This window comes from Oncorhynchus mykiss, chromosome 13 (assembly GCF_057628025.1).
Source record: "Oncorhynchus mykiss isolate SJ-2025 chromosome 13, ASM5762802v1, whole genome shotgun sequence".
NCBI classification, from domain to species: Eukaryota; Metazoa; Chordata; class Actinopteri; order Salmoniformes; family Salmonidae; genus Oncorhynchus; species Oncorhynchus mykiss.
Window position 1 is genome coordinate 2,004,401 of NC_143034.1, and position 24,205 is coordinate 2,028,605.

At 40.9% G+C, this 24,205-nt stretch overlaps 1 protein-coding gene across 1 annotated transcript; it reads right to left on the reverse strand.

Moving 5' to 3' along the window:
* Positions 1 to 1,333: 1,333 nt before the first annotated feature.
* Positions 1,334 to 18,965, reverse strand: LOC118938110 (uncharacterized). Its single transcript, XM_036939812.2, has 2 exons — positions 18,342 to 18,965; positions 1,334 to 4,614 (listed from the first exon to the last, which is right to left on the reverse strand). Exons 1-2 carry the CDS (start codon positions 18,706 to 18,708, stop codon positions 3,347 to 3,349), a joined length of 1,635 nt encoding a protein of 544 aa, XP_036795707.2. The 5' UTR covers positions 18,709 to 18,965; the 3' UTR covers positions 1,334 to 3,346.
* Positions 18,966 to 24,205: the final 5,240 nt, after the last annotated feature.

Consider the following 24,205-nt stretch of genomic DNA (forward strand, 5'->3'; position numbering starts at 1 on the left):
TTTCTGCCTTGCTATGTTGTGTTGCTGCCTTGCCATGTTGTGTTGCTACCATGTTGTGTTGCTGCCTTGCCATGTTGTGTTGCTACCATGTTGTGTTGCTGCCTTGCTATGTTGTGTTGCTACCTTGTTGTGTTGCTGCCTTACTATGTTGTGTTGCTACCTTGTTGTGTTGCTGCCTTACTATGTTGTGTTGCTACCATGTTGTGTTGCTGCCTTGTTGTGTTGCTGCCTTACTATGTTGTGTTGCTACCTTGTTGTGTTGCTGCCTTACTATGTTGTGTTGCTACCTTGTTGTGTTGCTGCCTTACTATGTTGTGTTGCTACCATGTTGTGTTGCTGCCTTGCTATGTTGTGTTGCTACCATGTTGTGTTGCTGCCTTGCTATGTTGTGTTGCTGCCTTGCTATGTTGTGCTGCTACCATGTTGTGTTGCTGCCTTGCTATGTTGTTGTCATGGTGTGTTGCTACCATGTTGTGTTGCTGCCTTGCTATGTTGTTGTCATGGTGTGTTGCTAACATGTTGTGTTGCTGCCTTGCTATGTTGTTGTCATGGTGTGTTGCTACCATGTTGTGTTGCTGCCTTGCTATGTTGTTGTCTTAGGTCTCTCCATCGACTCAGGGGAATACGAACTACTACTACTATTAATGACCCCATATAACTACATTACAAATACTACTACTGTAAACATCGGGCCACTGATGTTGGGCGATTAGGCCTGGCTCGCAGTCGGGCCTTCCAATTCATCACAAAGGAGTTCGATGGGGTTGAGGTCAGGGCTCTGTGCAGGCCAATCAAGTTTTTCCACACCGATCTCAACAAACCATTTCTGTATGGAGAGAGTTTTTCCCCTCTGGTTGCACATTTAACATGCTGATAGAAATGAGGTAAAACTGATTTAAATTTCCCTGCATTAAAGTCCCCGGCCACTAGGAGCGCCGCCTCTGGATGTGCATTTTCCTGTTTGCTTATGGCCTCATAGAGTTGGTTGAGTGCGGTCTTAGTGCCAGCATCGGTCTGTGGTGGTAAATAGACGGCTACGAATAATACAGATTAAACTCTATAGGTAGATAGTGTGGTCTACAGCTTATCATGAGGTACTCTACCTCAGGCGTGCAATACCTTGAGACTTCTTTAATATTAGACATTGCGCACCAGCTGACCCCTTATACTTATACTTATACTGACCGTCTCGCTCATAGAGGTCCTTTAACATACTGTACGCTTAAAAAAAACTATTTGTCGCAACAATCAATTATATAAAATGAATAATAATCAATTGATCCATGATGTATATATGGTGTTAATTTCAAACATTAGACAAGAAGGCAAGAGGTCATAACATGACAACAATATGACATTTAGTGGCAGAAAGTATTCAACCAAAAAAACACGTATTTTCAACCAAAAACTCTTGTGCTCATAGGGATGTTTGGAGCGTTTATCCGATATAAAAACAAAAGATTCAAAAGAAATAATAGTATTGCTGTTGTTTGAGTAAATATATTTGATGATACTTTACCCCCAACGTCACATTGGAGTTTTTTACAAATATAATCCATCATGGATCAAAAGCATTCTGAAAATCAACAAAACATGACAATACTTTTCCTCTCTCTCTCTCTCTGACCCTCTCTCTCCTTCTGACCCTCGCCCTCTCCCTCTGAACCTCGCTCTCCCTCTGACCCTCGCTCTCCCTCTGACCCTCGCTCTCTCTGACCCTCGCTTCCTCTCTCTGACCCTCGCTGCCTCTCTCTGACCCTCGCTCTCCCTCTCTGACCCTCGCTCCCCTCTCAGACCCCCCTCTCTCTGACCCTCGCTCCCTCTCTGACCCTCGCTCTGACCCTCGCTCTCCCTCTCTGACCCTCGCTCTCCCTCGCTCCCCCTCTCTGACCCTCGCTCTCCCTCTCTGACCCTCGCTCCCCCCCTCTCTCTGACCCTATGGTGTTCATTTTTATAAAAACAAACAGAAAAAATATAAGAGATCATAACACATGACAACAACATGACATTTAGTGGCAGAAATTATTTTCAACCAAAAACACGCTCTCTCCCTCTCTCTCTCTGACCCTCGCTTTCCCTCCTACCCTCTCCCTCCCCGACCCCCCACCCCTGACTCCCCCATCTTTGACCCTCGCTCTCTCCCCCGTCTCTGACCCTACGGTTTTCATTTTTATAAAACAAACAGACAAAAAGATAAGAGATCGTAACATGACAACAATATGACATGAAGAACACTGTACATCCCAGTGAGCACAATACGTTAATAAGACGTATTGTCAACGTCTTGTGGTCATAGGGATGTTTGGAAAGAGCACTTAGTTTATTCTAGATTTTTATAGTAGCTGTGAAAACAGATTACAATAATGAAACCTGGAGCCGAGGCTACATGATATGTCTCATACCTACTTTTCCAACATGAACTTCCTCAGGCTTCTGGAGAGCAACTACATCAAAACATCACATTTATTGTCCTGTTCCTCCATCTATAACATTTTCTATAAAATGTTCCATTTACAAAATTAAAAATAATTTTACATTAGTCAAAAGTTGTAGGATTTTAAAATATTATAAATTATATTATTATTATGAAACAAGTTGAACACAAACACTACGACATCAATAGTTAGATTACAAATAGATCATTACTCTGTGTTCTACTACCCAGGTCTGGTGTTGGAGTTAATTCTGTACTCTGTAGTAGACATTCAACACTGTGTGTTCTACTACCCAGGTCTGGTGTTGGAGGTCATTCTACACTCTGTGTTCTACTACCCAGGTCTGGTGTTGGAGTTAATTCTGTACTCTGTAGTAGACATTCAACACTGTGTGTTCTACTACCCAGGTCTGGTGTTGGAGTTCATTCTGTACTCTGTAGTAGACATTCAACACTGTGTGTTCTACTACCCAGGTCTGGTGTTGGAGTTCATTCTACACTCTGTGTTCTACTACCCAGGTCTGGTGTTGGAGTTAATTCTGTACTCTGTAGTAGACATTCAACACTGTGTGTTCTACTACCCAGGTCTGGTGTTGGAGGTCATTCTACACTCTGTGTTCTACTACCCAGGTCTGGTGTTGGAGTTAATTCTGTACTCTGTAGTAGACATTCAACACTGTGTGTTCTACTACCCAGGTCTGGTGTTGGAGTTCATTCTACACTCTGTGTTCTACTACCCAGGTCTGGTGTTGGAGTTAATTCTGTACTCTGTAGTAGACATTCAACACTGTGTGTTCTACTACCCAGGTCTGGTGTTGGAGTTCATTCTACACTCTGTGTTCTACTACCCAGGTCTGGTGTTGGAGATCATTCTACACTCTGTGTTCTACTACCCAGGTCTGGTGTTGGAGATCATTCCACACTCTGTGTTCCACTACCCAGGTCTGTGGCTCCTGCATGTATTTTCTTGTGTTTTGCCAGGGAGTCTGAGCGAATAAAGCTCTTCCCACACTGATCACAGCTGTAAGGTTTCTCTCCTGTGTGTTTTCTCTGGTGTCTTCTCAAGTCGCTTGAGGAAGTAAAGCTCATTCCACAGTCGGAGCAGTGGTACGGTTTCTCACCTGTGTGGATTCGTTTGTGTGTAGCCAGGGCAGTCCAGGTGGCAAAACTATCCTCACATACATCACAGCTGTAAGGTTTCTCTCCGGTGTGTGTTCTCTTGTGTACAGTCAGGTTTCCTGGCAAAGCAAAATGTTTCCCACATTGATCGCAGCTATAAGGCTGCTCTCCCGTGTGGGTTCTCTGGTGTACAGTCAGGTGTGCTGACTGAGTGAATCTCTTCCCACATTCATCACAGCTATAAGGCCTCTCTCCCGTGTGTGTTCTCTGGTGAACTATCAGGTTTGTTGCTGCAGCAAAGTTTTTCCCACATTGATCACAACTAAAAGTCCTCTCTGTGTGTAACCTCTGGTGTACAGTCAGTTTGTCTAATCCAGCAAAACTCATCCCACAATCTGAGCAGTGGTATAGTTTCTCTCCAGTGTGGATTCTCTGGTGTGATATCAGTCCACTTGATGTAGTAAAACTCATCCCACAGTCTGAGCAATGGTATGGTTTCTCTACAGTGTAGCTTCTCTGGTGTACAGTCAGATCAGCTGTGTTCTCTCTCTGGTGAACTAGATTCAGGTTCCTTGCGGCAGGAAAACTCTTCCCACACTGATCTCCTGTATGTGTTCTCTGGTGTGATATCAGTCCACCTGAGGTAGTAAAACTCATTCCACAGTCAGAGCAGTGGTAAGGTTTCTCACCCGTGTGTGTTCTCTGGTGAATTGTCAGGTTGCCTGACTGAGCAAAACTCTTCCCACATCGATCACAGCTGAAAGGTTTTTCTCCTGTGTGTGTTCTCCTATGAGATATCATCTGACTACGTGTAGTAAAACTCCTTGCACAGTCGGAGCAGCTGTAAGGTTTCTCTCCTGTATGGATTCTCTGGTGTATTTTAAGATCTGAAGAAGAGCTGAAACTCTTCCCACAGTCAGAGCAGCAGTGAGGTTTCTTCTCTGACGGTCTCTGCTGGTGTTTCTTGAGGTGTTCTGATCTGGAGAAACTCGTCTCTGCCTCTTCAGCGTCATGAGGTTGTTGAGGCTCCCCAGAAGATCCACGATAGTTCAGTCTCTCTCCTGTGTGAACAACAAAGTCAGACGGTTAAAGGCTGAAATCCACTGTTTATTTGAGGTAAAAGGTGATGCCCAGAGCATACCCATGAAGTTGTACAATAATGTACGTCTTTAATGAATGTTTAACCTCACTAGGGTACGTGGGACGCTAGCACATGACTAACATCCAGTGAAATTGCAGAGTGCCAAATTCAAAAACAGAAATAGTCATTATAAAAATTCATAAAACATAAGTTTAAAGATCAACTTCTTGTTAATCCAACCACGGTGTCAGATTTCAAAAAGGCTTTATGGCGAAAGCCTACCATGTGACTATCTGAGAACAGCGCCCAGCAGACAAATCATTACAAACAGTAACCTGCCAAGTAGAGAAGTTACACAAGTCAGAAATAGCAATAAAATGAATCACTTACCTTTGATGATCTTCATATTGTTTGTTGTACTCACAAGACTCCCATTTACTCAATAAATGTTAGTTTTGTTCGATAAAGTCTCTTTATATCCAAAAACCTCAGTTTTGTTCACGCGTTTTGTTCAGTAATCTACAGGCTCAAACAGCCAGATGAAAAATCCAAATAGTATCCATAAAGTTCATAGAAACATTTCAAACAATGTTAATAATCAAGTTTTTCACAATGTTTTTTAAATTAATTTTACTTTTATTTAACTAGGCAAGTCAGTTAAGAACAAATTCTTATTATCATTGACAGCCTAGGCACAGTGGGTTAACTGCCTTGTTCAGGGACAGAAAGACAGATTTGTATCTTGTCAGCTTGGGGATTTGAACTTGCAACCTTCTGGTTACTAGTCCAACGCTCTAACCACTAAGCTACCCTTCCACCCGATGTATTCTGAATATTACAGTGCAAGATCAGGAGTGCTACTCAAGGAAACTCACATTAAGCTCTGTGCCTAGGGGCCTCCCGGGTGACGCAGTGGTTAAGGACGCTGTACTGCAACGCCAGTTGTGACTTTGGGTTCGCGCCCAGGCTCTGTCGTAACCAGGCCTGTCGTAACCGACCGGGAGGTCCGTGGGGCGACGCACAATTGGCCTAGAGGTCCGGGTTAGGGTTGGCCGGTAGGGATGTCCTTGTCTCATCGCGCACCAGCGACTCCTGTGGCGGGCCGGGCTAACCAAGTTGATTTGCGACAACACAAACATGAATTAGGTGCACGACACATTGGTGCGTCTGGCTTCCGGGTTGGATGCACGCTGTGTTAAGAAGCAGTGCGGCTTGGTTGGGTTGTGTATCGGAGGACGCATGACTTTCAACCTTCGTCTCTCCCGAGCCCGTACGGGAGTTGTAGCGATGAGACAAGATAGTAGCTACTAAAAAAAAACAATTGGATACCACGAAATTGGGGAGAAAAAGGGGTAAAAAAAATACAAATAAAAAAGCTCTGTGACTCTTCACTAATTCCCCACCGTGGGGGAAAACTCAGGGGAGTTCTCATAGGCTGACAGCAAAAACAGTTGCTTATGAGTGAATTTCACACTACTTTTGGATTATAATATGAGGTTATCCTAGCCTGTCTCTTAATGAAACTCACTATGCCTTGGGTGTTTCTGAATATAGGATATGAGGTTATCCTAGCCTGTCTCTTAATGAAACTCACCATGCCTTGGGTGTTTCTGAATATAGGATATGAGGTTATCCTAGCCTGTCTCTTAATGAAACTCACCATGTCTTGGGTGTTTCTGAATATAGGATATGAGGTTATCCTAGCCTGTCTCAATGAAACTCACCAAGTCTTGGGTGTTTCTGAATATAGGATATGAGGTTATCCTAGCCTGTCTCTTAATGAAACTCACCATGTCTTGGGTGTTTCTGAATATAGGATATGAGGTTATCCTAGCCTGTCTCTTAATGAAACTCTCCAAGCCTTGGAAACTTGCTCTTTGCTCAGTTTTTTCTTGAATGTCACATGCAGCTGATTTCCACTTTGTCTCTGAGTTAGGAGATGGTTATTCTCATGTTGGATAGTGAATTAATCTCGGTCATGGACTGGATACCTTGCATAACATTAACACACGGGTGACCAGTCCAGAACCTTACCATCTACAACTCTAATGGGTGACCAGTCCAGAACCTTACCATCTACAACTCTAATGGGTGACCAGTCCAGAACCTTACAACTCTAATGGGTGACCAGTCCAGAACCTTACAACTCTAATGGGTGACCAGTCTAGAGCCTTACCATATACAACTCTAATGGGTGACCAGTCCAGAACCTTACAACTCTAATGGGTGACCAGTCCAGAACCTTACCATCTACAACTCTAATGGGTGACCAGTCCAGAACCTTACCATCTACAACTCTAATGGCTGACCAGTCCAGAACCTTACCATCTACAACTCTAATGGGTGACCAGTCCAGAACCTTACCATCTACAACTCTAATGGGTGACCAGTCCAGAACCTTACCATCTACAACTCTAATGGATGACCAGTCCAGAGCCTTACAACTCTAATGGGTGACCAGTCCAGAACCTTACCATATACAACTCTAATGGGTGACCAGTCCAGAACCTTACCATCTACAACTCTAGTGGATGACCAGTCTAGAGCCTTACCATCTACAACTCTAATGGTTGACCAGTCCAGAACCTTACCATCTACAACTCTAATGGTTGACCAGTCCAGAACCTTACCATCTACAACTCTAATGGGTGACCAGTCCAGAACCTTACCATCTACAACTCTAATGGGTGACCAGTCCAGAACCTTACCATCTACAACTCTAATGGGTGACCAGTCCAGAACCTTACAACTCTAATGGGTGACCAGTCCAGAACCTTACCATCTACAACTCTAATGGATGACCAGTCCAGAGCCTTACAACTCTAATGGGTGACCAGTCTAGAGCCTTACCATCTACAACTCTAATGGTTGACCAGTCCAGAACCTTACAACTCTAATGGGTGACCAGTCCAGAACCTTACAACTCTAATGGGTGACCAGTCCAGAACCTTACCATCTACAACTCTAATGGCTGACCAGTCCAGAACCTTACCATCTACAACTCTAATGGGTGACCAGTCCAGAACCTTACCATCTACAACTCTAATGGGTGACCAGTCCAGAACCTTACAACTCTAATGGGTGACCAGTCCAGAACCTTACCATCTACAACTCTAATGGATGACCAGTCCAGAGCCTTACAACTCTAATGGGTGACCAGTCCAGAACCTTACCATATACAACTCTAATGGGTGACCAGTCCAGAACCTTACCATCTACAACTCTAATGGATGACCAGTCCAGAGCCTTACAACTCTAATGGGTGACCAGTCCAGAACCTTACCATATACAACTCTAATGGGTGACCAGTCCAGAACCTTACCATCTACAACTCTAGTGGATGACCAGTCTAGAGCCTTACCATCTACAACTCTAATGGTTGACCAGTCCAGAACCTTACCATCTACAACTCTAATGGTTGACCAGTCCAGAACCTTACCATCTACAACTCTAATGGGTGACCAGTCCAGAACCTTACCATCTACAACTCTAATGGGTGACCAGTCCAGAACCTTACCATCTACAACTCTAATGGGTGACCAGTCCAGAACCTTACAACTCTAATGGGTGACCAGTCCAGAACCTTACCATCTACAACTCTAATGGATGACCAGTCCAGAGCCTTACAACTCTAATGGGTGACCAGTCTAGAGCCTTACCATCTACAACTCTAATGGTTGACCAGTCCAGAACCTTACAACTCTAATGGGTGACCAGTCCAGAACCTTACAACTCTAATGGGTGACCAGTCCAGAACCTTACCATCTACAACTCTAATGGCTGACCAGTCCAGAACCTTACCATCTACAACTCTAATGGCTGACCAGTCCAGAACCTTACCATCTACAACTCTAATGGTTGACCAGTTGACCAGTCAATCTCTTTTCCATTCAGACAGCAGTGAATCTCATACCATTACCAAAGTTCTGCTGCTCCTGGAGCCTCTCTGGTAATGGTATGGCTTCCCAACACCCTATTACAGGGTCTAGACCAGTCCAGGAGCCTCTCGGGGAATGGTATGGCTTCCCAACACCCTATTCCAGGGTCTAGACCAGTCCAGGAGCCTCTCTGGTAATGGTATGGCTTCCCAACACCCTATTCCAGGGTCTAGACCAGTCCAGGAGCCTCTCTGGTAATGGTATGGCTTCCCAACACCCTATTCCAGGGTCTAGACCAGTCCAGGAGCCTCTCTGGTAATGATATGGCTTCCCAACACCCTATTCCAGGGTCTAGACCAGTCCAGGAGCCTCTCTGGTAATGGTATGGCTTCCCAACACCCTATTCCAGGGTCTAGACCAGTCCAGGAGCCTCTCTGGTAATGGTATGGCTTCCCAACACCCTATTCCAGGGTCTAGACCAGTCCAGGAGCCTCTCTGGTAATGATATGGCTTCCCAACACCCTATTCCAGGGTCTAGACCAGTCCAGGAGCCTCTCTGGTAATGGTATGGCTTCCCAACACCCTATTCCAGGGTCTAGACCAGTCCAGGAGCCTCTCTGGTAATGGTATGGCTTCCCAACACCCTATTCCAGGGTCTAGACCAGTCCAGGAGCCTCTCTGGTAATGGTATGGCTTCCCAACACCCTATTCCAGGGTCTAGACCAGTCCAGGAGCCTCTCTGGTAATGATATGGCTTCCCAACACCCTATTCCAGGGTCTAGACCAGTCCAGGAGCCTCTCTGGTAATGGTATGGCTTCCCAACACCCTATTCCAGGGTCTAGACCAGTCCAGGAGCCTCTGGTAATGGTATGGCTTCCCAACACCCTATTCCAGGGTCTAGACCAGTCCAGGAGCCTCTCTGGTAATGGTATGGCTTCCCAACACCCTATTCCAGGGTCTAGACCAGTCTAGGAGCCTCTCTGGTAATGGTATGGCTTCCCAACACCCTATTTCAGGGTCTAGACCAGTCCAGGAGCCTCTCTGGTAATGGTATGGCTTCCCAACACCCTATTCCAGGGTCTAGACCAGTCCAGGAGCCTCTCTGGTAATGGTATGGCTTCCCAACACCCTATTACAGGGTCTAGACCAGTCCAGGAGCCTCTCTGGTAATGGTATGGCTTCCCAACACCCTATTACAGGGTCTATGTAAACAGCTGCCAACAAGGTCTCTCAGTTGCCCCGCTGGTTCTAAGAAGAACTGTTTACATATGGACCCAGGGTATTGGGAATCCAAAGAGGCTCCTAGCTTTGCCTACTAATTGCGTACGAATTGGTTGATGATGTCATTGGAAACACCTTAATCTTCCTCTGTCTTTTTTTTACTACAAAGAAACCATTTTCACAAACTACAGTTGAAGTCGGAACGTTTACGTACACCTTAGCCAAATACATTTCAACTCAGTTTTTCACAATTTCTGACATTGAATCCTGGTAAACAATTCCCTGTTTTAGGACAGTTAGGATCACCACTTTATTTTAAGAATATGAAATGTCAGAATAGTAGAGAGAATGATTTATTTCAGCTTTTATTTCTTTCATCAGATTCCCAGTGGGTCAGAAGTTTCTCATACACTCAATTCGTATTTGGTAGCCTTTTAAATTGTTTAACTTAATTTTTGGCCCATTCCTCCTGACAGAGCTGGTGTAACTTGAGTCAGGTTTGTAGGCCTCCTTGCTCGCACACGCTTCTTCAGTTCTGCCCACACATTTTCTATATGATTGAGGTCAGGGCTTTGTGATGGACACTCCAATACCTTGACTTTGTTGTCCTGAAGGTAATCATTTAAAAGCTGTCTTAACAGCCAAAAAAAAAAGCCTGAAGTTTCGCCCCGTCGGCTTCATCAGAAGATAACTAGACAACGAACAAATAGGAACTTCAAAAGGAGATAAGGGGGCTGTTCCACCCAACCTGTAGCTGCTGCTGATTGGTCAAACAAATTATGCCCAAAAGGGGCTGTTCCACCCAACCTGTAGCTACTGCTGATTGGTCAAACAAATTTTGCCCAAAGGGGCTGTTCCCTATAGCTTTATAGAACGTTCCTGGCACGGGCTAGGTTAAGGTTAGGGGAATAATAACCTGGCACTAATCCTAGTCTAGTCTCTATGTTAGTGTAAACTGCTTGTAATCCTAGTCTCTATGTTAGTGTAAACTGCTTGTAATCCTAGTCTAGTCTCTATATTAGTGTAAACTGCTTTTAATCCTAGTCTCTATGTTAGTGTAAACTGCTTGTAATCCTGGTCTCTATATTAGTGTAAACTGCTTGTAATCCTAGTCTAGTCTCTATGTTAATGTGAACTGCTTGTAATCCTGGTCTCTATATTAGTGTAAACTGCTTGTAATCCTAGTCTCTATATTAGTGTAAACTGCTTGTAATCCTGGTCTCTATATTAGTGTAAACTGCTTGTAATCCTAGTCTAGTCTCTATGTTAATGTGAACTGCTTGTAATCCTGGTATCTATATTAGTGTAAACTGCTTTTAATCCTAGTCTCTATGTTAGTGTAAACTGCTTGTAATCCTGGTCTCTATATTAGTGTAAACTGCTTGTAATCCTAGTCTAGTCTCTATGTTAATGTGAACTGCTTGTAATCATAGTCTCTATGTTAGTGTAAACTGCTTGTAATCCTGGTCTCTATATTAGTGTAAACTGCTTGTAATCCTAGTCTAGTCTCTATGTTAATGTGAACTGCTTGTAATCATAGTCTCTATGTTAGTGTAAACTGCTTGTAATCCTGGTCTCTATATTAGTGTAAACTGCTTGTAATCCTAGTCTCTATGTTAATGTGAACTGCTTGTAATCCTGGTCTCTATATTAGTGTAAACTGCTTGTAATCCTGGTCTCTATATTAGTGTAAACTGCTTGTAATCCTAGTCTCTATGTTAATGTGAACTGCTTGTAATCCTGGTCTCTATATTAGTGTAAACTGCTTGTAATCCTAGTCTAGTCTCTATGTTAATGTGAACTGCTTGTAATCCTGGTCTCTATATTAGTGTAAACTGCTTGTAATCCTAGTCTCTATATTAGTGTAAACTGCTTGTAATCCTAGTCTAGTCTCTATATTAGTGTAAACTGCTTGTAATCCTAGCCTAGTCTCTATATTAGTGTAAACTGCTTGTAATCCTAGTCTAGTCTCTATGTTAGTGTAAACTGCTTGTAATCCTAGTCTAGTCTCTATATTAGTGTAAACTGCTTGTAATCCTAGTCTAGTCTCTATGTTAGTGTAAACTGCTTGTAATCCTAGTCTAGTCTCTATATTAGTGTAAACTGCTTGTAATCCTAGTCTCTATGTTAGTGTAAACTGCTTGTAATCCTAGTCTAGTCTCTATATTAGTGTAAACTGCTTGTAATCCTAGTCTAGTCTCTATATTAGTGTAAACTGCTTGTAATCCTAGTCTAGTCTCTATGTTAGTGTAAACTGCTTGTAATCCTAGTCTAGTCTCTATATTAGTGTAAACTGCTTGTAATCCTAGTCTCTATGTTAGTGTAAACTGCTTGTAATCCTAGTCTAGTCTCTATATTAGTGTAAACTGCTTGTAATCCTAGTCTAGTCTCTATATTAGTGTAAACTGCTTGTAATCCTAGTCTAGTCTCTATATTAGTGTAAACTGCTTGTAATCCTAGTCTAGTCTTTCTGTTAGTGTAAACTGCTTGTAATCCTAGTCTAGTCTCTATATTAGTGTAAACTGCTTGTAATCCTAGTCTAGTCTCTATGTTAGTGTAAACTGCTTGTAATCCTAGTCTAGTCTCTATATTAGTGTAAACTGCTTGTAATCCTAGTCTCTATGTTAGTGTAAACTGCTTGTAATCCTAGTCTAGTCTCTATATTAGTGTAAACTGCTTGTAATCCTAGTCTAGTCTCTATATTAGTGTAAACTGCTTGTAATCCTAGTCTAGTCTCTATATTAGTGTAAACTGCTTGTAATCCTAGTCTAGTCTCTCTGTTAGTGTAAACTGCTTGTAATCCTAGTCTAGTCTCTATATTAGTGTAAACTGCTTGTAATCCTAGTCTAGTCTCTCTGTTAGTGTAAACTGCTTGTAATCCTAGTCTAGTCTCTATATTAGTGTAAACTGCTTGTAATCCTAGTCTAGTCTCTATATTAGTGTAAACTGCTTGTAATCCTAGTCTAGTCTCTATGTTAGTGTAAACTGCTTGTAATCCTAGTCTAGTCTCTATGTTAGTGTAAACTGCTTGTAATCCTAGTCTAGTCTCTATGTTAGTGTAAACTGCTTGTAATCCTAGTCTCTATGTTAGTGTAAACTGCTTGTAATCCTAGTCTAGTCTCTATGTTAGTGTAAACTGCTTGTAATCCTAGTCTCTATGTTAGTGTAAACTGCTTGTAATCCTAGTCTCTATGTTAGTGTAAACTGCTTGTAATCCTAGTCTCTATGTTAGTGTAAACTGCTTGTAATCCTAGTCTAGTCTCTATATTAGTGTAAACTGCTTGTAATCCTAGTCTAGTCTCTATATTAGTGTAAACTGCTTGTAATCGTAGTCTAGTCTCTATGTTAGTGTGAACTGCTTGTAATCCTAGTCTAGTCTCTATATTAGTGTAAACTGCTTGTAATCCTAGTCTCTATGTTAGTGTAAACTGCTTGTAATCCTCTATATAGTCTCTATATTAGTGTAAACTGCTTGTAATCCTAGTCTAGTCTCTATATTAGTGTAAACTGCTTGTAATCCTAGTCTAGTCTCTATGTTAGTGTAAACTGCTTGTAATCCTAGTCTAGTCTCTATGTTAGTGTAAACTGCTTGTAATCCTAGTCTAGTCTCTATGTTAGTGTAAACTGCTTGTAATCCTAGTCTCTATGTTAGTGTAAACTGCTTGTAATCCTAGTCTAGTCTCTATGTTAGTGTAAACTGCTTGTAATCCTAGTCTCTATGTTAGTGTAAACTGCTTGTAATCCTAGTCTCTATGTTAGTGTAAACTGCTTGTAATCCTAGTCTCTATGTTAGTGTAAACTGCTTGTAATCCTAGTCTAGTCTCTATATTAGTGTAAACTGCTTGTAATCCTAGTCTAGTCTCTATATTAGTGTAAACTGCTTGTAATCCTAGTCTAGTCTCTATGTTAGTGTGAACTGCTTGTAATCCTAGTCTAGTCTCTATATTAGTGTAAACTGCTTGTAATCCTAGTCTCTATGTTAGTGTAAACTGCTTGTAATCCTCTATATAGTCTCTATATTAGTGTAAACTGCTTGTAATCCTGGTCTCTATATTAGTGTAAACTGCTTGTAATCCTAGTCTAGTCTCTCTGTTAGTGTAAACTGCTTGTAATCCTAGTCTCTATGTTAGTGTAAACTGCTTGTAATCCTAGTCTAGTCTCTATATTAGTGTAAACTGCTTGTAATCCTAGTCTAGTCTCTATATTAGTGTAAACTGCTTGTAATCCTAGTCTAGTCTCTATATTAGTGTAAACTGCTTGTAATCCTAGTCTAGTCTCTATATTAGTGTAAACTGCTTGTAATCCTAGTCTAGTCTCTCTGTTAGTGTAAACTGCTTGTAATCCTAGTCTAGTCTCTATATTAGTGTAAACTGCTTGTAATCCTAGTCTAGTCTCTATATTAGTGTAAACTGCTTGTAATCCTAGTCTAGTCTCTATGTTAGTGTAAACTGCTTGTAATCCTAGTCTAGTCTCTATGTTAGTGTAAACTGCTTGTAATCCTAGTCTAGTCTCTATGTTAGTGTAAACTGCTTGTAATCCTAGTCTCTATGTTAGTGTAAACTGCTTGTAATCCTAGTCTAGTCTCTATGTTAGTGTAAACTGCTTGTAATCCTAGTCTCTATGTTAGTGTAAACTGCTTGTAATCCTAGTCTCTATGTTAGTGTAAACTGCTTGTAATCCTAGTCTCTATGTTAGTGTAAACTGCTTGTAATCCTAGTCTAGTCTCTATATTAGTGTAAACTGCTTGTAATCCTAGTCTAGTCTCTATATTAGTGTAAACTGCTTGTAATCCTAGTCTAGTCTCTATGTTAGTGTGAACTGCTTGTAATCCTAGTCTAGTCTCTATATTAGTGTAAACTGCTTGTAATCCTAGTCTCTATGTTAGTGTAAACTGCTTGTAATCCTCTATATAGTCTCTATATTAGTGTAAACTGCTTGTAATCCTAGTCTAGTCTCTATATTAGTGTAAACTGCTTGTAATCCTAGTCTAGTCTCTATGTTAGTGTAAACTGCTTGTAATCCTAGTCTAGTCTCTATGTTAGTGTAAACTGCTTGTAATCCTAGTCTAGTCTCTATGTTAGTGTAAACTGCTTGTAATCCTAGTCTCTATGTTAGTGTAAACTGCTTGTAATCCTAGTCTAGTCTCTATGTTAGTGTAAACTGCTTGTAATCCTAGTCTCTATGTTAGTGTAAACTGCTTGTAATCCTAGTCTCTATGTTAGTGTAAACTGCTTGTAATCCTAGTCTCTATGTTAGTGTAAACTGCTTGTAATCCTAGTCTAGTCTCTATATTAGTGTAAACTGCTTGTAATCCTAGTCTAGTCTCTATATTAGTGTAAACTGCTTGTAATCCTAGTCTAGTCTCTATGTTAGTGTGAACTGCTTGTAATCCTAGTCTAGTCTCTATGTTAGTGTAAACTGCTTGTAATCCTCTATATAGTCTCTATATTAGTGTAAACTGCTTGTAATCCTGGTCTCTATATTAGTGTAAACTGCTTGTAATCCTAGTCTAGTCTCTCTGTTAGTGTAAACTGCTTGTAATCCTAGTCTCTATGTTAGTGTAAACTGCTTGTAATCCTAGTCTAGTCTCTATATTAGTGTAAACTGCTTGTAATCCTAGTCTAGTCTCTATATTAGTGTAAACTGCTTGTAATCCTAGTCTAGTCTCTATATTAGTGTAAACTGCTTGTAATCCTAGTCTAGTCTCTATATTAGTGTAAACTGCTTGTAATCCTAGTCTAGTCTCTCTGTTAGTGTAAACTGCTTGTAATCCTAGTCTAGTCTCTATATTAGTGTAAACTGCTTGTAATCCTAGTCTAGTCTCTATATTAGTGTAAACTGCTTGTAATCCTAGTCTAGTCTCTATGTTAGTGTAAACTGCTTGTAATCCTAGTCTAGTCTCTATGTTAGTGTAAACTGCTTGTAATCCTAGTCTAGTCTCTATGTTAGTGTAAACTGCTTGTAATCCTAGTCTCTATGTTAGTGTAAACTGCTTGTAATCCTAGTCTAGTCTCTATGTTAGTGTAAACTGCTTGTAATCCTAGTCTCTATGTTAGTGTAAACTGCTTGTAATCCTAGTCTCTATGTTAGTGTAAACTGCTTGTAATCCTAGTCTCTATGTTAGTGTAAACTGCTTGTAATCCTAGTCTAGTCTCTATATTAGTGTAAACTGCTTGTAATCCTAGTCTAGTCTCTATATTAGTGTAAACTGCTTGTAATCCTAGTCTAGTCTCTATGTTAGTGTGAACTGCTTGTAATCCTAGTCTAGTCTCTATATTAGTGTAAACTGCTTGTAATCCTAGTCTCTATGTTAGTGTAAACTGCTTGTAATCCTCTATATAGTCTCTATATTAGTGTAAACTGCTTGTAATCCTAGTCTAGTCTCTATATTAGTGTAAACTGCTTGTAATCCTAGTCTAGTCTCTATGTTAGTGTAAACTGCTTGTAATCCTAGTCTAGTCTCTATGTTAGTGTAAACTGCTTGTAATCCTAGTCTAGTCTCTATGTTAGTGTAAACTGCTTGTAATCCTAGTCTCTATGTTAGTGTAAACTGCTTGTAATCCTAGTCTAGTCTCTATGTTAGTGTAAACTGCTTGTAATCCTAGTCTCTATGTTAGTGTAAACTGCTTGTAATCCTAGTCTCTATGTTAGTGTAAACTGCTTGTAATCCTAGTCTCTATGTTAGTGTAAACTGCTTGTAATCCTAGTCTAGTCTCTATATTAGTGTAAACTGCTTGTAATCCTAGTCTAGTCTCTATATTAGTGTAAACTGCTTGTAATCCTAGTCTAGTCTCTATGTTAGTGTGAACTGCTTGTAATCCTAGTCTAGTCTCTATATTAGTGTAAACTGCTTGTAATCCTAGTCTCTATGTTAGTGTAAACTGCTTGTAATCCTCTATATAGTCTCTATATTAGTGTAAACTGCTTGTAATCCTGGTCTCTATATTAGTGTAAACTGCTTGTAATCCTGGTCTCTATATTAGTGTAAACTGCTTGTAATCCTAGTCTAGTCTCTATGTTAGTGTAAACTGCTTGTAATCCTAGTCTAGTCTCTATGTTAGTGTAAACTGATTGTAATCCTGGTCTCTATGTTAGTGTAAACTGCTTGTAATCCTAGTCTAGTCTCTATGTTAGTGTAAACTGATTGTAATCCTGGTCTCTATGTTAGTGTAAACTGCTTGTAATCCTAGTCTAGTCTCTATGTTAGTGTAAACTGATTGTAATCCTGGTCTCTATGTTAGTGTAAACTGCTTGTAATCCTAGTCTAGTCTCTATGTTAGTGTAAACTGATTGTAATCCTAGTCTCTATGTTAGTGTAAACTGCTTGTAATCCTCTATATAGTCTCTATATTAGTGTAAACTGATTGTAATCCTGGTCTCTATGTTAGTGTAAACTGCTTGTAATCCTAGTCTAGTCTCTCTGTTAGTGTAAACTGCTTGTAATCCTAGTCTAGTCTCTATGTTAGTGTAAACTGCTTGTAATCCTAGTCTAGTCTCTATATTAGTGTAAACTGCTTGTAATCCTAGTCTCTATATTAGTGTAAACTGCTTGTAATCCTAGTCTCTCTGTTAGTGTAAAGAGAAACAATATCAATAGACGAGAGAAAATGTTTTCTTGGATATTTTAATTTCCTTCCATTTGTTGAGGAATTCGTACGTATCTTAAACATAACTAGAATGTTTCTGAGATAGAGGGTTTAATGTAAGAGTCTATATACTCTCTGCTATATTATAGGACTCTGAGCCACAATCACTCACTATCGGATGTCCGTATGGAACACCGAAAAGGGACAGTCCAAGTATCAGAGGCTTTGTGGACTTTAGATAACAAGTAAAACTGTCTGGGTCTAGGGGAATCCGGCCCAGAAAGATGAGCCGTTTGTTTGTTCTGTAATATCATTTAGTTCATTAAGTAAACTGTCTGGGTCTAGGGGAATCTGGCCCAGAAAGATGAGCCATTTGTTTGTTCTGTAATATAATTTAGTTCATTAAGTAAACTGTCTGGGTCTAGGGGAATCTGGCCCAGAAAGATGAGCCATTTGTTCGTTCTGTAATATAATTTAGTTCAGTAAGTATTACCATTTCCTCTCAGGTTAGGTTTTGTGTTTTCCAAATGTATTGAGTGAGGCAAATGGGGAATAATGTTTGTCTATTGGTCAATTGTCCTCTAGGAGGTACTGTACTTTATCCTCATTATAACAATCTGAGATCCTTCATCTTTTATTCATTTTAATTTGATTTATTTTAGAATACGAAAACTCACTAGCTTCTAAAACTCTCGTCTTCCTAAAACTCACTAGCTTCTAGAACTCTCGTCTTCCTAAAACTCACTAGATTCTAGAACTCTCGTCTTCCTAAAACTCACTAGCTTCTAAAACTCTCGTCTTCCTAAAACTCACTAGATTCTAGAACACTCGTCTTCCTAAAACTCACTAGATTCTAGAACTCTCGTCTTCCTAAAACTCACTAGATTCTAGAACTCTCGTCTTCCTAAAACTCACTAGATTCTAGAACTCTCGTCTTCCTAAAACTCACTAGCTTCTAGAACACTCGTCTTCCTAAAACTCACTAGATTCTAGAACTCGTCTTCCTTAAGACAGTACTTACCGGTGTTAATCAGATCTCCCGACTCCTCTTCCAAAATGACAGTTATCTCTCCCTCTTTCTCCTCCTTCACTCCAAAAACTGCAACCTCCTCTTCTTTTACAGTCACATCCTCATCTTCTTCTTTCACTCTGATCAGGTCTTCCTCTTCTTTCACTGAAACGTCTTTCTCTTCTTCTTTCACTGTAACAGACTCGCCCTCTACTTGTTTTTGTATTGTAACAGCCTCCTCTTCCTCTACTTCTTGTTTTACTGTAACATCCTCCTCTTGATTCTCCTCTTTCACGACAACATTCAGCCACAGACCCTCTTTCTCCGTCCAGCAGACCCCCTCCTCTTCATCAGGAGGAGAGTAGCTTGGTGAACTCATGGTCGGGGGATGTTAGCTAACAGTTAGCTAGCTAGGCTAATGCTAACTTAACAAGCCAGCTAGCTGACTAATAACAAGGTAAATATGAAATTAAATGGGATAATTAGCTAAACGACAGAAATGTGTTCAAAACAGAGTAGCTCATATACCAGAAAGCGTCTAAAGAGATGATGGGGCGGTTCCGCTATGTTGGTTAGCAAGCTACGGAGATGGCTGACCAGCTGTTGTTGTCTTTCTTCTTTTAGATTTTATTTAACCGACCGAGAGGTGCAAACACCGCCCCCTACTGTACTGGAGTGTGAGTCCGGTAACGACCTATCACTACCGCTATAATCTTCTCTTATCTAACCCTGTATATCTAACTCAATCAAATAATTCCCTACAAACTAAACTACTCCCATCACCACAACCTAATCCTAATTCCCAGTCCAAACGTCTCCCATCACCACCACCCAATCCTATTCCCAGTCCAAACGTCTCCCATCACCACCACCCAATTCTATTCCCAGTCCAAACGTCTCCCATCACCACCACCCAATCCCATTCCCAGTCCAAACATCTCCGACCCTGTCATACAACCTCTCCCTGTCTACATCGTTACATTTCCCCAAACCCATTTCCTCTACACCCATTCCAGTGCCCTTGTTCCTCTATCAATTCCAAAGAGGAATACCCTCATTTTATTCCTATCGCCCGTATCACATAACTCCATCCCTTCTGTTACCATCACCACACTATCGGGGGGGGGGGGGGGGGGTTGGATGTTAAATGACGAGACAGAGGCATTGATGCGAGTATCCAGTCTTGTTCAGTACATCACAACCCAACCGGGTATCTCGAGCACACCGGTAAAGCCCACGAGTTGCAGTAATGAACATTTACCAACAGATGGCATCATTGTGCCATCTTACAACCATAACAGGGGGGAAAACGAATGCACTCACTACGGTTAGTCGCTCGGTCTGCTTTATTAAATGACTCAAATGTAAAAATGTCCTATAAAACATAAAACATTTTTTGGTTGCTCTTACTACTTTCATCCCATTATCTCTGCCACTGATCTAACCTATTTTTCAGAAGGTTTTAATTTCCTCTCTTAACACAACTCCACCTGTGTATCCTGCAGTATTATTTTCCACTGCTCTTGATCGCTACTTATCTCTACAATATAATGTCCATTAACTCCTGTTAGAGCCCGGAAATCCAATAAAACTGAACATCAATACCGTATCTCTGTAAGCCAATCAACAGCGTCATTTATTTCTACCCATAAATCCTCACGTTCTGACTCTCCTGATCTTAAACTGCACTAAACTGATGCAGTCCCATCAGATTAATACACCTGCTTCTGTAAACTATTTCATGGGATCCTTGGAACCGTCTGTGTACACTGCAAGGCAAGAATGAAACTGATTACTAATACAGTACCAGTCAAAGGTTTGGACACACCTACTCATTCAAGGGGTTTTCTTTACTTTTACTATTTTCTACATTTTCTACAAAATTATAGTTAAGAGATCAAAACTGTGAAATAACACATATGGAATCAAATATCTTCTGTACACCACCCCTACCTGGTCACAACACAACTGATTGGCTCCAACTCATTCAGAAGGAAATCAATTCCACAAATGGTCTTTTAACAAGGCACACCTGTTCTTTGAAATGCATTCCAGGTGACCACCTTATGAAGCTGGTTGAGAGAATGCCAAGAGTGTGCAAAGCTGTCATCAAAGCAAAAGGGTGGCTACTTTGAAGAATCTTGTTTATCCATTTTTTTTTGGTTACTACATGATTCCATGTGTGTTATTTCATATTTTTGATGTCTTCACTATTATTTTACAATGTGGAAAATAGTAAAAAATAAAAAAAAATAAAGAAAAAACCCTGGAAAGAAAAACAATTGCAAGAGTAGGTGTGTCCAAACTTTTGACTGGTACTGTATATATATATATATACAGTATATACATACCAGTCATATACATACCAGTATATACATATATATACTATACTATATATATATGGGATTGGAAATGATGAAGACAATTACATGGATGGAAGCTACAATCTATCTGCATTATTAAAGCTGATCCACCCCTTAACAAAATGAATAAGGCTGTACAGGGCAATATGAATGTCCAATACACACAATAGACTGACTGGGATGGGGATTTCCCACAATCCCACAATACAGACATATTGGTAAACAAAAATAAAAATAAAAACTTCACAGTTGTTGTCACTGAGTAGACTGATACAACCCATACTGTAGGTACGGCTGTACAGTGACATAGCAATATGCCGTCAATTCAATTCTGAAGTCTAATACATCCACAATGCGTTTTCAACTGATTTAAAAAATACAATACAATATAAGGTCAAATGAACTAATTGTTGTATTTTGTTGAATTTATATAACAACATTCCAAACTTGTTTAGCTTTATCTAGTCCAAATATGGCATGATTTCACAATTTGTCTCCGTATACATCCCTTTCCGTGAGGGACTTTTATTTTGTAACGCAAACCGCCGATTCCAACCAATGACTGTAAATATGAATCGAGGGGGAACGACCGCCCCTTCTATTGAACCACGGAAGTTCAAACCGCCGATTCCAACCAATGACTGTGAATATGAATCGAGGGGGAACGACCGCCCCTTCTATTGAATTACGGAAGTTCAAACCGCCGATTCCAACCAATGACTGTAAATATGAATCAGGGGGGAACGACCGCCCCTTCTATTGAACCACGGAAGTTCAAACCGCCGATTCCAACCAATGACTGTGAATATGAATCGAGGGGGAACGACCGCCCCTTCTATTGAACCACGGAAGTTCAAACCGCCGATTCCAACCAATGACTGTGAATATGAATCGAGGGGGAACGACCGCCCCTTCTATTGAATTACGGAAGTTCAAACCGCCGATTCCAACCAATGACTGTAAATATGAATCAGGGGGGAACGACCGCCCCTTCTATTGAACCACGGAAGTTCAAACCGCCGATTCCAACCAATGACTGTGAATATGAATCAGGGGGGAACGACCGCCCCTTCTATTGAATTACGGAAGTTCAAACCGCCGATTCCAACCAATGACTGTGAATATGAATCAGGGGGGAACGACCGCCCCTTCTATTGAACCACGGAAGTTCAAACCGCCGATTCCAACCAATGACTGTGAATATGAATCGAGGGGGAACGACCGCCCCTTCTATTGAATTACGGAAGTTCAAACCGCCGATTCCAACCAATGACTGTAAATATGAATCGAGGGGGAACGACCGCCCCTTCTATCGGTTCAACAGGCAGAAAACAGGATCCCCAATGATAGTGAATGGGAAGAAACAAAATGCATTCTTCGTGGTAAATATTCGTGTAAATAAAATACAAATTCGAATAATTGCTTTTAATACACCAGAACCGATTATTTTAAAACCGGACACAGAAATTCTAATGATAATTTAGTCTCTAATAGAAGCCTGCAGTACCCCGGTCGGCCTTCAGTAAGAGTTCCTCAATGAGAGCAGCACTGAGCTAGTCTGTAACGTCACTTCCTGGAGTAGCTCAAACTGCACAACGTGAAGTAGGGAAAAGGGGGAGATACTCAAATCAGTTGCATAACTGAATGCATTCAACCAAAATATGTCTTCCGCATTTAACCCAACACCTCTAAATCAGTCATAGGCCTATCGTCAACCAATCACATTTCTTAAATACTTTCGGCGCTAAATTCCAGCTAAAATTCGAGACGACAGTTAAGCCTAACTATACTGACCGAAAATATAAACGCAACACAATTGCAAAGATTTTACAGAGTTACAGTTCATAGAAGAAAATCAACCAATTGAAACAAATTAATTAAGCCCTAATCTATGGATTTCACATGACTGGGCAGAGGCACAGCCATGGGTGGGGCTGAGAGGGTATAGGCCCACCCACTAGTGAGTCAGGCCTAGCCAATCAGAAATAGTTTTCCCCCCACAAAATAGCTTTATTACATACAGAAATACTCCTCAGCACCCCCTCCCGCAGGTGAAGAAGCTGGATGTGGAGGTCCTGGGGCTGGCGTGTTTACACGTGGTCTGCGGTTGTGGAGCCGGTTGGGCGTACTGCCAAATTCTTAAAAAAAACATTGGGGGTGGCTTATAGTAGAGAAATGAACATTCAACAGCTCTGTTTGACATTCCTGCAGTCAGCATGCCAATTGTACGCTCCCCCAAAACTTAAGACATCTGTGGCATTGTGTCGTGACACAAAACTGCACATTTTAGAGTGGCTTTTTATTGTCCCCAGCACAAGGTGCACCTGTGTAATGATCATGCTGTTTAATCAGCTTCTTGATATACCACACCTGTCAGGTGGTTGAAATATCTTGACAAATGAGAAATGCTGAACAAAATTTGAGAGAAAAAAAAAACTTTTTTTGTGTGTATGAAAAAAATTAGGTGATCTTTTATTTCAGCTCATGAAACATGGGACCAACATTGTTGTGTTTATATTTTTGTGACAAAACTTGGAGAGGACAGTTAGGCCTGTAGTCAACCAATCCTCTTAAATCCTTTGGGGCTAAATTCCAGCTAAACTTGGAGAGTACAGTTAGGCCTGTAGTCAACCAATCCTCTTAAATCCTTTGGGGCTAAATTCCAGCTAAACTTGGACAGGACATTTAGGCCTAACAACTTACAGAAAGCCTCTAATGAGAGCAACAGCAGTAAATAGCCATATTAGACAGAAAGATATGAGGTCATTTCGTCAACCTTGTGAGGATCTACATGCTCAGAAGTTGCTCATTCAACGTATTTGCTGTTACTTCACTCAAACCAGTTTTAAATCTCCCTTCCTGTTTGACATTCCCTGAGATATGATCCTATGTTACTTCACTCCATCCTGTTTGACATTCCCTGAGATATGATCCTGTGTTACTTCACTCCATCCTGTTTGACATTCCCTGAGATATGATCCTGTGTTACTTCACTCCATCCTGTTTGACATTCCCTGAGATATGATCCTATGTTACTTCACTCCATCCTGTTTGACATTCCCTGAGATATGATCCTATGTTACTTCACTCCTTCCTGTTTGACATTCCCTGAGATATGATCCTGTTACTTCACTCCTTCCTGTTTTAAATCTCCCTTCCTGTTTGACATTCCCTGAGATATGATCCTATGTTACTTCACTCCATCCTGTTTTAAATCTCCCTTCCTGTTTGACATTCCCTGAGATATGATCCTATGTTACTTCACTCCATCCTGTTTTAAATCTTCCTTCCTGTTTGACATTCCCTGATATATGATCCTGTTACTTCCCTCCATCCTGTTTTACATTCCCTGAGATATGATCCTGTTACTTCCCTCCATCCTGTTTTACATTCCCTGAGATATGATCCTGTTACTTCCCTCCATCCTGTTTTAAATCTCCCTTCCTGTTTGACATTCCCTGAGATATGATCCTATGTTACTTCACTCCATCCTGTTTGACATTCAACCTCTGA